General features: G+C 32.4%; 1 protein-coding gene across 4 annotated transcripts in view; it reads left to right on the forward strand.

The window, feature by feature from the left end:
* Positions 1-15469, forward strand: part of LOC126816080 (uncharacterized) — a 36222-nt gene that overhangs the window by 11772 nt on the left and 8981 nt on the right. For all 4 annotated transcript variants that reach the window (XM_050542271.2, XM_050542272.2, XM_050542270.2 and 1 more), the window contains 13 exons: positions 596-676; positions 1146-1326; positions 2317-2443; positions 3054-3139; positions 3652-3775; positions 4153-4341; positions 5976-6155; positions 8071-8207; positions 8460-8651; positions 9429-9558; positions 11355-11474; positions 11638-11773; positions 12857-13008. In XM_050542271.2, coding sequence (XP_050398228.2) covers positions 596-676; positions 1146-1326; positions 2317-2443; positions 3054-3139; positions 3652-3775; positions 4153-4341; positions 5976-6155; positions 8071-8207; positions 8460-8651; positions 9429-9558; positions 11355-11474; positions 11638-11773; positions 12857-13008 — 1835 coding nt within the window. The remainder of the gene's footprint in view (positions 1-595; positions 677-1145; positions 1327-2316; positions 2444-3053; positions 3140-3651; positions 3776-4152; positions 4342-5975; positions 6156-8070; positions 8208-8459; positions 8652-9428; positions 9559-11354; positions 11475-11637; positions 11774-12856; positions 13009-15469) is intronic.

A 15469-nucleotide genomic window follows, 5' to 3' on the forward strand; every position in this document is an offset into this window, starting at 1 on the left:
TGTCTCTCTTGTGGGTAATGTCAGCATAATGTTCCTTCAGCCTAATGCGGAACAATCTTTTGGTTTCGTCTACATATTGTTTATGGCATAGATTACAAGTAAGAAGGTATATTACATTCTTACTGTGACAGGTCCAGTTGTTGGGATATTTTACCAAATCCCTGTAAAACAACCCCGACAAACTCTAAACCCCGGTAAAAATCTTACCGGAGTCCCGGAATAGTATAAGAAGAACCTCACCACTTGAGTTTAATTAGTCTGAAGAGTTCAATACGAACGAAACTAATCACACAAAATATTGGGATAACTGGAAGAATCGCCCATTTTACCTACTTTATAAGTATGACTCATGTAAATCCAAACACTAATTAGAACTCGTAACAATGTCATTGCTTCCGTATTTTCTTCATTCTAATTTGTTGGCATCAAATTTGAGACCTTTGTACATATATCTTCTGAAGAACTCTGATTTAATAATACAATTTAAGAATGCCTGCATAATGATTGCTTGAATTCAAGTGTTAAGTTATGTACATGATGTTTTGAAATTAAGTTTTTATGTCCAAGTTTTGTTTATTTTTGGTTTTATTTATAGTGTTAAAAGCAGACTCAAATCCTGTTTTATTTAAACTTATATTGACCAAATTAACATCTGATTGGATAACTTGTTACACAGGTAATATTATATTCACAAATTTTCTATATTTCCTTCTGGGGGCCAAGAACTGAGGTTTTTCTGATGTTGACAAATAATTTGGATAAAAATAAAAGAAATTAGACATTAAATTGTTTCCATTTCTAACGTTCCATTCTCTGTGTTGAGTTTATATATGCCCAGAAATAAAATGTTGAGCTTACTTTTTATAATCCCACATTTAAATGTGGAGGAATCTTACTTTCATTCCGTTGTCCATAGTGTATTGTGTACACACTAGAGTCAGCATTTAACACGCCTCTGATCTTTTTAAATTTGTGCATTGTTGATATTAGTGAGGTATTGGCCTTCATCGCTATAGAATTTTATAAATGCTTTAGTGGCAAAAGTTTTTGATCAGTCATTGGGCAACTTTGCTGATGTGTGGGTATATTTAGTTGACTAGCAACCATCATTAGTTTCTCTACTTTAAAGTATGTTTTATTTTTAGATTCAAGCTGTAATACTTTAAGTTTAATTAAGAGATGGGAAGGTAAAGAAGGACGTTTATTTGTATACGAACTTGTTTGTGAATATTTAGTGAAGAACCATTGGTTGAATACATTTGGACCTCTACAGCCAACTAAACATGGTGAATTACGTAGATTATCCACATCAACTTTATCAGAAAGGTGCCGAAAGTTAATTTATTTTACTTGTTGATAATCTTTATTTCACATAGTGCTTAATAATGTAATATTCAAAAAACTTTTTCAGTTATGTATAGTTTATGTCAGATTCTATTGAATTCCTGCCACCATCTTTTTTTTTTGTTAGTGCATAAAAACAATAATTATTTTCACATACGAACAGTTTTCTTCCTGTGTGTAAATTGCATAAATTTTCTTCATTCAATAGTCGTGAAACTAACGAGGTATTGAAGTATCGTGATACTTAAAACAAATTTCACCGAGAGTTATGGTTATTAAGAAAAATCTTGAAGGTTTAATTTTAAAGCAAGTAAATAGTTTATGGTGTAGTGAAAGTAACGATGCGACATTTGCATTTTTCGCTAAAATATCAAATTTCTCACTGCTTAATCCACTATAATAATACATTATGAAATCAAAATACCAATGTTAGATAACCTCCCAGCTTGGTTTCAGTCAGATTTAAAACAGGCCTATCACTTCTGTTCGCCCACAACAAAAGAGGGGCTGGCTTATTATATAGCCAGCAGCATAAATCAATGAAATTTCAGTTCAATTCAACATATCTTTGTACATGCTAAATGGAATTCAACATATCTTTGTACATGCTAAATGGAATTCAACCATTTTTAGACTGATATTTGTATTAGGGATACATCTTTCACAATATTGTAGTTGCAAGGTATTCTTATTGTGCTAAAATAATGCAATGAGACTATTAGTAAACAAATGCTGTTTAAAGTATTATGAGAGGGTGAGTTCTAATTACCTTCTATATAAAATGGCAGTTGGATACCCTGAATATGATATTCAACATGGTAATAAAATGAATTTTTCAAGAAAATGATTTTTGATAGGATGATAAGAGCATTATGATATTATCATTATTCCACTGCTCTAAGCTGATAAATAATGGTGGGAGTTTATATCTCTTGCGGGGATGCTTTAATCTTTGTTTTTATTGTATTTCAGTAAACTGGAGAATTGTGATGATAAAATAAAAGACAATAATGATACAGTATGGCATGAAGTAATACCAGAATTTAAAGATAAATCTTTATTAGAACAAACTAGACTTTATGATGAGTTCACTAAACAGGTAAATTTTATCTAATTAGAAATCTAAATTGATAACTTTGACTATATTTCTGCATATACATATTCTTCACGGTGTGGTGAGTTGTTTGCATCAATGGGGTCCAAGATTATGTAAATGCTCCCCAGGAAGGTTAAACGCCAAACCAAATTCAGGAATAAACCAGCTGTGGGTCTATGGAGTGTTTGAAATCCTGAAGCCCACAAATATTGTTCAATTTTTGACCTGTTTTGCTGTTTAAAGTTTTGTGTTATGAGCGTTTCTGCTGAAAAGTAAACCTAATATTTTATTGACCATAAAATAATTCCTCTGGAAGCTTTCCAAGGGGCAGAAAATGGTGCAAAATGAGTCATCATTGGGAAATTTGTTGGGTTTAAAGGTACCAAAATATTATTGATCATAGAATAATAAATATTTGGTTCGCATGGAGACTTTTCAAAGAACGACGAAAGCACGAAATATGAATGGGAAATGGATTTTAAGGAATTTTAGAGCAAATTATGTTCAAAACTGTAAAATCGAATCTGGGCGTCTTCAATGTTTATCTTATTTCAGATATTTTCAAAAGAATATGTAGGATCTGACTATTATTTGTTTTGAGTTTTCTTTTTAGCATGAGAAATGTGTTAATGATTTACCCTTGTTGTTTATGAAACAATGTAGTTTATATACTGATGGACATGAACCTATTAAACCATTGTAAGTAAAGCATAGTAAATTATTATTTGTAGGTGATCATAATCACTTCACCAAAACATACATGTAATTACTCTGTATTTTAATACTGCTAAAACAATTGTTGTAAATTAAATATTATGGCCACTTTTAATGTGGACCTATTTTGCAGCCCCCTTTGTCAGTTTCCTTTCACAATTTCTTATGACTACTCTACAGGTCACAGCAATTTATGACATATTGCATATTGTGGAGTTATATACCCTCCTGTTTACTTTAAAATTATGAAATCTTGTGAACGTAAGTTCCAGATAGAATTTTAAAAAATTGGTTTGTTTGTTCATTTATTTATAAATCAACTGATTTTCTGAAAGTTATTTTTCCAGTCATATTTTGACTTTTATAATGGATGCAGTTCTCAATGAAATGTTTACGTATTAGGTACTTGACATGCTATGAATCTAATTAAATTGGAATCAGATTATTCAATTAAATTCACAATGATATTAAGGATATTTTAAACCTTTTTTATTTAGAGAATTTATATGGTTAAAGAATATACGTATAGCATATTGCACTGAGTTATTAGAGACTATGTTACATCAAAGTATAGAATGTTTAACAGACGGTCAGTGGGAGTTAGCTAGAATAGCTCAACAGGTAATATACATTTTGTGATACATTACTATAATGAAGTCTTAGCTATTATATTCAAATTTAAAAGTAACAGTGAGTGATCTGAATTTTTCAGAAAATATCAAATTTTCACGACTTAATCCACACAAAAATGTACTCTGATTGATTATTTAACATTTGTTTAAGAAAACAAAATCAATATATCAACGCTAGATAATATCTCTGCTTATAGATGGATCAAATTTCAGTTAATAACATCTTTGTAAATACTGAATAGAGCTGAACCATTTTTGGGACTGATATTACTATGAGAGATTCAAATCTAACAACATTGTAGTTTGCTAGCTCTATATCGCTAAATCATACTCGGGGACTCTAAATATGATATTGTTTTTCTTCAGGTTTTACCTGTATTGAGTGAAGTTATGAGATGGTATAATATAGATATTAATATAAAGATCATAGATAAATTGATAGTGTGTAAAAATGATGATAGATTCATGTATGTGGGTATATATTTATTAAAAGAATCTCTAGAACACTGTGTACGTCTACTACCTCTACTTAAAGATCCACCCAAATCATGGAAGGTTGGTCATACTTTTATGTTATTATTTATGGTAACTGGAGGAAATAGAGATTACAACAAATTTGTGTATGATGCGATGTAGTTCATATGCATAAGGGCACCAGACCGACATACAGGTGCTTGGGAATCTTGCATGTATCTATTACTTCCAGTTAAGGAATACAAGAAATTTCTACAAACAGCCAGTTATTTTGATAATAATTTTTTGTAAATTTCTGTTTGTAAATTCCTGCATTTTGCACACCAGCATTTGTTGTGCCGTAATTTACAGCCAGACAGGCTTATCTGTGTTTTGTAAATTGCTTGTGTGTTCTGAGTTTGTTAAATAATTTCCTTTCCATTAGTCTCGTGTGACAAAATGGCAGCAGACTACACGACCTGTAATGGTTTCAATTTATGGTTCGTTGGCTCCTCTGCTTTATTGAAGATAAGGTTTGAAGTCAACGGTGGGCTATGTGTGTGTGGGGTTCCCCATCATAGATTAGAGTCTCATTCTGTTGCATGATTATTACGAGGAAATGACATCATAATTTTACACATTGGATCAAATGACTTCTCTTCAGCCACTTGCAATCCTGCTGGGGTAGCTCAGCATATTTTTTACTTTGCCAACTATGTGTATACTTCCTTCTCCCCATCAAGGTGTTTTATAGTGAGCCAAATATTGGCAAGTCAGACGGAACCCAATGTCTGGTGTACAAACACTATTTCTTTGTCCTGAAAGTGTGACGAAGTACCAAATGTAAATATTTGGTAACACATTTCCGGCGTGTAGAACCCTACAAGCCTGATTTATGCTTGTGCATCTTTCAAAAACTGGCAGCGATTTATATCGACTTGTACTCTATAATTATAGTTACATAGTGTAGGTTAGTTACATTTGGTTTATTGTCAGGTACCTCGCATTGACTATTTCTATCAGTATTTTTGTACTGATAGTATTATTCCCAAGATATTATTGATTTTGTGTGTGTGCGCGTGGGTGTGCGTGTGTGTGTGTGTGTGTGTATGTGTGTAAATATTACTTTATGAAAATTGTGATATTCAGATATAGATTATATTTTATTTCTTTGCATTATTATTGCTATGTATATACCTCATGAGATATACCTTATTCCTCTCATTATTTTTACTCAGTTGGTGGTGTCAGTATCTCTGCAGTTGGAGACACTACATTACTTGTGATGTGTCTGGCCTGTTTTAGTCTGAATTAAGCTCAACTGTTGTTGAGTAAGGAACATGAATTTTGGGTAACCATTAATTGTTGCCAATTTTAATATTCATGTTTCAGTAATTTAAAAGAACAAATTGACATTTTACACCGCCAACTTGAGTTCTTTTTGTATAGACTGGGTGGATGTTGTCGGAGACTGAAAACACAAATATTTTCTGTGTTTAGTTTGAATTTTTATTAAGAGTTACAGAATCTATATCCCTGTTTCCTATGGCAGATTAGAATAAAAACATGTACCATATCTATAATTTTGTGATTGTGGTAATCAGTTATGGAGATCCGAACCACTAAAATATCCACTCAATTTATTACCCATGGAAAAAAAAGTAGTTTTTCCAATTTATTGTCTATGCATTGATAAGAAATGCAAAATTACTTTGAAGTGTGCTTTTCTTTTACAGAATCCAGAAAGATGTGTTGAAACAATTAATGTGTTGATAGAAAAGTTAAAATATGAAACAGAAAGATATATAATATTATCTGAGGAGATGTTAAACAGGTCATCTTATGACAGATTTACATGTATGGCAACTGAAATAATCCTCATATTACATAATACGTTTGACGTTAACAAAGATAAGGTCTGTATACTTTATTCCTATTAAATACCTGTTTTTAAAGTTGGTTTTATTATTTTGATATTTCCGAATTATGTATGCAAAACAATCCATTGTTACTATATTGAAGGAGCATGGGTTGTAATACAGCAATCCTCATCAGTGATGGGATTTCAAAACTTTTCTTGTCGGACATTTTACCGAATAACTCTTATTGTTATTTAAGCAGAAGAATTTATACCACAATTAAATGTCACATGTCAAAATTAAGCATCTTCCTAATACATTGAATGAAAGCTTGTCGATCCTGCTTCGGCATCAAATTCACAACCGTAATATTCCTTCAAAATTATGTGTCTTTGTTTATACGGCAGCAAATGAATGCAGAACTTCCGAAATAAGAATAGTTTGTGATGTCAGAACATCGTTGTTTCTTTATAAAATGTCAACAAAAACAAAATATTCATATCCGTGCGTAATAAAAATATGAACACCTTGCTATTTTTCATATTTAATTCCTGTATGGTTATGGTATTCAAATGTATGTCAGTAATATTCGAATAAAATTACGTGTTTTCGTAATACGATAGAATAAAAGTTTGCCGATCCGTACCTGCCAGTAATATTCCTCCAAAATTACATGTCTTGATTTATACGGCAGCAAATGAAAGAAAAGCATTCAAAATAATAATACTTGTGGTGATGACAAAACACCTTTTCCTTCTTCATAAGTCGGTATTTTAATATTACATTGATAGTTAATAAATCACTCGTAAAAAGGCATAGCTAACTTCAGCGTATGGCGTACATGACTCACAGCACATAGCTTCATAGTAAGCACTGCCTTATATGTTAAGCAATTTTCGTGCTGTGCTCGAGATCACAGGAAAGTGCCACTGTGGATGAGAATTTCTATATGGAGTTTTAAACAAAGTAAAAGATATCGCAGACAAAATGACTGTCCATTGATTTAGGGTGTTATATACTCTTACGATATGTGACATCTATGACTAGTTTATAGATGCTGTCGGCTCACACCAATGCAATTAAAATGCCCGACAATTGAGAAACCACAAGGTAAACACATGGATTAAAATTATAATCACTCTTATTGGATTGATGAATAGTCCGACAAAGGGGAAGCGATGACTTCTGTTTAAAGGGACAATAACACTCTTGCTGGCTTGACAGCTCCAGAAAATAAAAAATAGCCTTATTCTAAGTACTAGATGTGTTAGTGTCTTACCTGTTGTGTAAATTATCCATTAAATCCTATTTTACTTGTCCAGAGGGTTCAGAAATATTTTTAAATCCAAGTCACATTTGAAAAGGTTAACGTCAGGCTTTTCAAATCATTTAGTTGAATTTTTCCAATTTTTTAAATTAGGTGTGTTAAGATGAAATTTGTATCGTCAATTAATTGGAATATTGTAAAATAGTACAATTTGTTGACCAGAATAAAGATTGAGACATATTATTCAGTTACAACAAGAGTGGTATTGAGCCTTTAAGATTAAGTCAGTCAATCATGGTAGATGAAGTAGTTAATCATGGTAGGTGTATGGCTGGTATAACACGATAAATACATTGATCACTTAATTACCAGCCTATTATCAACGATAATTGGGTTGAGTGGTAGTTATACACTCAGTACACTATATGTCCGATTGGGCATATTCCCGGTCGGAGAATTTTGGGCGTTTGGAAAATAGCATCGCACAAGTCCGGAATATACGGGCGAAATCCCATCCCTGCTTCATACAGATCTCAAAAGTCAAATATTTATACTATTTTTTGATATAAAGACTTGTTACATAATTAAACACATCTGAGTATTAAAAAACCTTCATGAATATTGGGCTTGTTGATATGAAAACAATCGAATTATTATTAATATATATATCAGTAATACTTATTTGAATCTTGATATTTCTTACAGATGAAGATTTTGCACCAGGCTATATTTAATAAATGGCAGATGTTATATCAGTTTTCTCACCCTACAACTCAAATATGTCATATACTGCCTGATATATCAAAGACACAATTTAAATCTCCATATACAGGCTATTTGAGGTTGGTGACTTATTTATAGAAATGATTTACATTGATTTGGAAAAATTTGCTTGAAATATTGAAATATTAAGATTTGAAGTGACTTATGAAAACATGTGAAAACTGTACTTGAGTTTTGAAAAATTGTGAAAATTTGATGTCAATCAGTCAATTACTATAAACTATAAAAAATTGATTTGAAGATATAAAAAATGGAATTCTATATTGTATAATATTTGATGATTTCTGTCATATTTTGTTTTATATTTGTAGCTGTTGTTTAGTTGAGCCAGAAGGAGATGTACAGTGTGCTAGACAAGTTGAGAAACATCTAGTCATGTCTATTTATGAATATTTGTCAACATACCTATCACATTATACTCAACCATATTACCTACCTATAATTGCTCATTATGTTGGACAATTTGCAGATGACAGTTTGATATCTAAAGAGCTGATACAATGGTGAACACTTTTAGTATATATATTTAATTGAATTTGTTTAGTTTACTGAAAGAAGAGGTCTAGCAAAGTTCAATATTTTTTAGTTACCGGTAATTAGTTCTAGAATTATGGCCCTTGTTATACTTTGTAGAATATTGTGAATGGGTTAAATGGATAAGTCATCATCTGATCTACTTATGTTGTTTAAATTATTGTGGTGAATAAATTAAAAACAGTTACAACAGTTTGTGATAATTATTTATAGAGTTATTGCCCTTGATTTTGTAATAAAATCTTGTCAACATTTCATTGATATTATTCAGTATGGTATAAAGATTTTGGTTTTTTATTTACTTAGAGATTCATAGTGCGACAAAACTTATGGACCCCTTTGACGACTTACCTCCTCTGGTCATATGTTTCTTTGTCTGGCAACCTATCTTTTAAATGTGATAAAAGATGATGAGGGAGCCAATGTGGCTAAGTGGGTAGGACGTTGGCTCGCTAACCTGGAAGTCCCGTGTTCGATCCCTGGATTGGCCTAGAAAATTCATAAGGATTTTCCAGCATGGTGCCCCCGGGTACACATTGGCATGCACGTAAGTTAACCCTTGACAGTTGTAATTCGAAATAAGAGTAAGCCATAGCGCCACTGTCTGAGCAAAATTTCACTCACAGCACACTGCATGGCATATGCCCGGCTTCATTAGCCCAGTAGGAGCAGAACAGTAGGATGTATTTTATTTCATTTCTTTTTCAAAAGATGATGACATAACTTGCTGTTTTATTTATTTTCAGTTTGATGGTTTTATGTCGTCAAGTTATAGAACCAATATTAACTAAATCTATAGAAACTGAAGATAAGCAAACTTATTTAAAATGTATATTTTATACTTTAAAAGAATTAGCGGCGGTAATAGCTATAAAGGTGAGTGGGGAATTTTAAAGTTTAAAGATACATTCTTGTGTACAAACTGGGTGATTTGAAGATATATTTGGCCTAAAAACATATTCAAACTAATTAATTTATCATAAATTTGCTTCAAATCCTTCTCAAAACATTGTATTGTAATTGTCAAGGAATACCCTTGCTATAAAAAATCGATGAAAAGAGGTCATGTTTGTGTCACGTGACTTACGGGTGCGAAGTCAGAGAAGAATTCATTGCATACACGAGACGATGTTGTCTTTAATCGCTGACTATTTATTACAAATATCGAATCTTAATTAAATTCTCGGATTATCCACTGCCCGCGTCTTTTTCCTTGATTTTTATCTCAGAAAGTGTTGTACGTCTAACTCTTCATAAAGTTTATCAACATGTACATCAAGCACTCAATCTCCGCGTGCAACTTTTGACGTCATGCATGCACATGTTCCTGATCGTCGGGCTGTTGATTAGGGGAACCCTGACATTTTTGTCCCGTATACGCTCCATGGGTGTTTTTCAGCGAATCCAGTATTTTTCTAGTAAGATTGGATATCTCTACTTTCCATATATACCAAAATTGCCATACTTTTATTGGAAATAACCACCCGACAAATACTTTTCTGGGAACCTATCTTTAATAATTCGTTTTAATTTATTGAATGATATAATAATTGTCCCCAGCCTTTCGAAGAAAGCAGGGGACTATTAAAATGGGTCCGTCCGTCTGTCTGTCTGTCCATCACACTTTTTGGGACACAATAACTCTCCTTCTAATTGAGCTAGAATGTTCAAACTTGGTGTAGGTGTTTATTAGGTCAATGCCTTGATGGAGTTCGAAGATGAGCATTTTCTGCTTAGGGTAAGCAGAGATAAGCAATTTGATTGGTTGATGCTTTGGGACACAATAACTTCAGTTCTAATTGAGTGAGAATGATGAAACGCGGTGTCAAGTTTCATTACAACAATACCTTGACTAAGTTCGATAATCTGATTGGTTGATGGTTTGAGGCATGATGACTTTGGTTTTAATTAAGTGAGAGTGATGAAACTCCGAGTATATATTCATTATATCATTACTGACTAAGTTCAATGATGAGAATCTTCTGCTTAGGCTAAGGAGCGATAAGCAATTTGATTGGTCAAGACTTCGGAAGATAACAACTCTGCTTTTAATTAAGATAAAATGTTTAAACTTGATGTAGATGTTCATTAGGTGAATGTCTTGACTGAGTTTAATGATTAACATTTCGAGCTAAAGCTAAGCAGAGCTAAGAAATTTTATTGGTCGATGCTTTGGGACAAGATAAATTTGTTTCTATTTGATAGAGAGTGATGAAACTTAGTGTATAGTTGATAATCAGTTTGATTGCTTGATACTTTTGAAAAAAATAAATGTGTAATTAATATGTGTTATCTATTTACTTTGGGATCTTGGTGGGGAACATCAGCCACACTGTTGGCTTGTTTTATATACAGTTGTGTTGCTTTGTATTAGTTAACCCTCTCAATACCACACTCAAAAATTGCAAGTGGAGTCAAAACTACTGATCCTTTTTACTATAATGTTGTCATGATATATACATGTATTTTACGTCTATTAAATTATATACTATATATATTAGGCTTTCAAATGCTATAAAAATTCAGATGTAAATGGATCACAAAAACATTTCAAGTCAGTAGCGAGCAGTTTAGTAATTTATTGCATCAAATTCTGTTGAAACAGTTTGTAAACTACTCAGTGAACTATGTATGGCATCATAATTTTTTCCAAGATTTTGCTTTACTTTTAGACATTTGATGTAACATTACTGCAGAAAGTATTATCAGCTTACCTTGTTCTCTGTAGACCCATCAATCCCATAAAGCATCTGCCAACTGTACTAAAAGCAATATGTTCTCGATTAAACAAGGTATGTATATTGGTTAACATTGATATTCTACTTGTATGAATAGTAATTCATTGAATTTAATTCTTATTTGCTATTTATTCAAATTTAAATATTACATTTATCTGTGTTACATAAATGATTTAAAGAATTCTGTAGGGACCATGATAAAAAAAATAAATTTCAGCAAAGGCGCAACACTGTAGAACTTTCACCTCGTTTGGGTTCTTCAAATGGAGGAACTGTATTTGAGATTCCACCGCCACAGTTTAATTATCAAGGGGAGCTAACAGCTTTAGAGATAGAAACAGACTTTTATACAGGTAAATTTCACAGTATCGGTATATGACTTTATCTTTTACACTTAAATATGTTGTGTATTAACACTTCATTGAAATTTGGGAAACCAATAATAGGTTGCCCAACACAGGCAGGAATGAGCTCAAAAGTGGAAAATCATGCAGTTGGCTTGTAACCAATTTTTGTCCCTTGCCTTTCTGAAAAAGCAGGGGACTATCAAAATGGGTTCGTCTGTCCATTATACTTTTGTAACAAAATAATTCTAATTGATGTAAATTGTTTACCTAGATATTCATTAGGTGAATGTCTGGAATGTCTTACCTTAGGCTAAGCTTATGTAAAAAATTTGATTTGTTGGTAACACGATTACTCTGAGTTAGAGTGAGAATGATGAAACTTTGTGTTTAGTTTCATTATATCAATACAATTATTGATATATTTGAAGATATTTTTTATTGCGGGGCACCTTACCAATAATGGAAAACACTTTCTCAGTTAGTTACACAAGGTATAAGTAAAATTATGTACACATAAGTTTTATTGAGTTGTAATATGTTCGACTTTTGTACACACATTTCACTATTTATTGTCATATTCCATCCTTCATCTTTCATAAATGAATCTGCCCCTCTATGATGACATAACCTGATCCTCCTCCAAGGACCCCATTGGAAATAAACCTAGTTTTATTTTAAGCAGGTTTTTATGGGTTATCCTCAAGAGGCTGGTCATCCATGACATCATTACTTTTTCTCTCATTAAAACTTTCTCATCTTATTATCATGTAACTTCATATGATCATCTATATTGTCATGTATGATATGCCTCTTGGAAGAATAAATAAATAAATAAATAAATAATTTTAATGGATGCCTTGGGAAACAGGACCCTGAAATGGAATAGTTTGTTGTTTAAAATTGAAGCCCTTAACAATAATCAAGAAATGAAATATATTTAAGTAAATCAAACTTCAAATTATTTTAATACTGTATATTGAAATAAACTGAAAAATAATACATGAAAAAAAGTTGCACACATTTAAACTTTTGTGAATGGAAAAGATTTCTCATATTTAAGCAGAAATATTTGGTGTTGTTTTATTAAAGAACGGGACACTGATGTTATATATACAGAATGCTTAAGTTTAAATGGATGTATCGGTGGTAGTAGTAAAAGGAGAGCTGTTAATTTATCTTTTGATGAAACTGGTGGTGATGATGATGATGATGATTGGGATAGTTGGAATGAAGAAGAAGAGGTCAGTTTCACCATTTATAGTCATGGGTAAACAAAGGTCTGAGAGAGAAAATAGTTAAAGTAATGAATTAATGAAAGACAATAATGAAGTAAGAAAGAGTAGGATCCCAAAGCAAGAAAAGATATATGGTTGTGGCTAAAAAGAACATTTAATTCATTACATATTTCCATCAGTTTTAGTGCCGTTGTTATATAGGTTACTCTTATCTACAGTTACTACATTTTATTAAATTAAATGTTTGTAAAGTCATTGCCATTGATCATAGTTGACAATTATATGAGGGGACAGGAAAATATGATAGAATCATCTTGATAATGATAATAGTAATAAATCTACATATGGTTGTATTGTATGGAAGACCAAACAGCTCTTTATTCAGTGGTCTTAATTATTAGTTCTTAATTCACATTCCTTAAAGTGCACATTAGATGGCTGACATTACTTTTCGGTACGTATAGCCTATGGTTACTTTACGGCAAGTTCACACCAATCTGATTAAAATTAATTCAACTATTAACATTTAAGTATCCTACACTCCAAAACACTTTTCTATTTTTCAATTACGACCTTAATCCGGTTGCTTGGCTGGTGACGTCACAGGGACTACACATAGTATATACATTATCTATACAATATATTACTGTCTGTGCAATATATCACTGTCTGTACACACCACCAGTTGACAAGTGTCTATTGAGGGTCCAATTAACACATGACTGGCCAAATCATAATCACCTAATTATCGTCTTGCATTATTATAGATTACTGTCTGAACCATCGTAAATTATAAATGGATTTCTTCGATTATGAACAAACTACTTAACTTGGTTATTATAAATTTACCTGTGTGTTTGAAATCAACTCCTGTTCAATAAAATCCAGTTTTCTCTTGACAAATTTGACTATTTATTTTCCACTGAGTGGAAGACAACTCCCCACATGTAAGGCGAAACCAATGCAGCTGTTGCGGTGGTGGTTTAATTTTGTCTGATAGTTTGACAACCACGTGTTGCAATGAAAACAAAGCGCGATCATTACGATCGTTTGAGATTTATATTGAAACCAATGATCGCGATTCTATCAAATTTTATTCACAATGAAAGTATCACTGATTGCACGGATACTTGTAAAAATAAAGTCATATATATATAAACTAAAAATTTTATTATCATTTTTATACGCCCACATTTTCATGTGGACGTATATTGTCGTCGCCCCTGTGGACCCTATAGAGGTCATAATTTTTATCCGATTTAAAAAAACGTATTATTATATCACCGTTAAACCCTAAGGACGGTTGAGTTCGAATTTCGTGAAAATCGGCACAAAATTGACAGACGAAATGGCCGCCGTTCCTTCTCAAATAGCGTAAAAATATGGTATATCAAGGTTGTGGACCCTATAGAGGTCACAATTTTTATCCGATTTTGTTGAAACTTGAAATGTAAGTTTATAACCCAAAGATCTCGGTTCCTTTCAATATTCACGCATATCGGACCGTAACTTCCTGAATTATGGCCCCTGATTGTCCGCAAAAACGCGTTTTTTGCCTTGTGGACCCTATAGAGGTCATAATTTTTATCCAATTTAAAAAAACGTATTATTATATCACCGTTAAACCCTAAGGACGGTTGAGTTTGAATTTCGTGAAAATCGGCCCAAAACTGACAGACAAAATAGCGTAAAAATATGGTATATCAAGGTTGTGGACCCTATAGAGGTCACAATTTTTATCCGATTTTGTTGAAACTTGAAATGTAAGTTAATAACACAAAGATCTCGATTCCTCTCGATATTTGCGCATATCGGACCCTAACTTCCTGAATTATGGCCCCTGATTGTACGCAAAAACACGTTTTTTTGCTTGTGGACCCTATAGAGGTCATAATTTTTATCCGATTTAAAAAAACGTGTTAATATATAACCATTACACCCTAAGGACGACTGAGTTTGAATTTTGTGAAAATCAGCCCAAAACTGACAGAGAAAATGGCCGCCCTTCGTTCTCAAATAGCGTAAAAATATGGTATATCAAGGTTGTGGACCCTATAGAGGTCACAATTTTTATCCGATTTTGTTGAAACTTGAAATGTAAGTTTATAACACAAAGATCTCGGTTCCTGTTGATATTCGCGCATATCGGACCGTAACTTACTGAATTATGGCCCCTGATTGTACGAAAAATCACGTTTTTTGCTTGTGGACCCCATAGAGGTCACAATTTTTATCCGATTTAAAAAAACGTTTGAATATATCACCGTTACACCCTAAGGATGGTTGAGTTCGAATTTCGTAAAAATTGGAACGAAACTGACGGACAAAATGGCAAATAGTGTCAAGGGTTGTGGACCCTCTGGAGGTCACAATTATTATCCGATTTAAAAAAACATTCGAAATTATTACTGTTACTCCATAATTTTTGTCTGAGGTTGAGTTTCATGAAAATCGGACCAAAATTGCC

Source organism: Patella vulgata, chromosome 3 (genome assembly GCF_932274485.2).
Source record: "Patella vulgata chromosome 3, xgPatVulg1.2, whole genome shotgun sequence".
NCBI classification, from domain to species: domain Eukaryota; kingdom Metazoa; phylum Mollusca; class Gastropoda; family Patellidae; genus Patella; species Patella vulgata.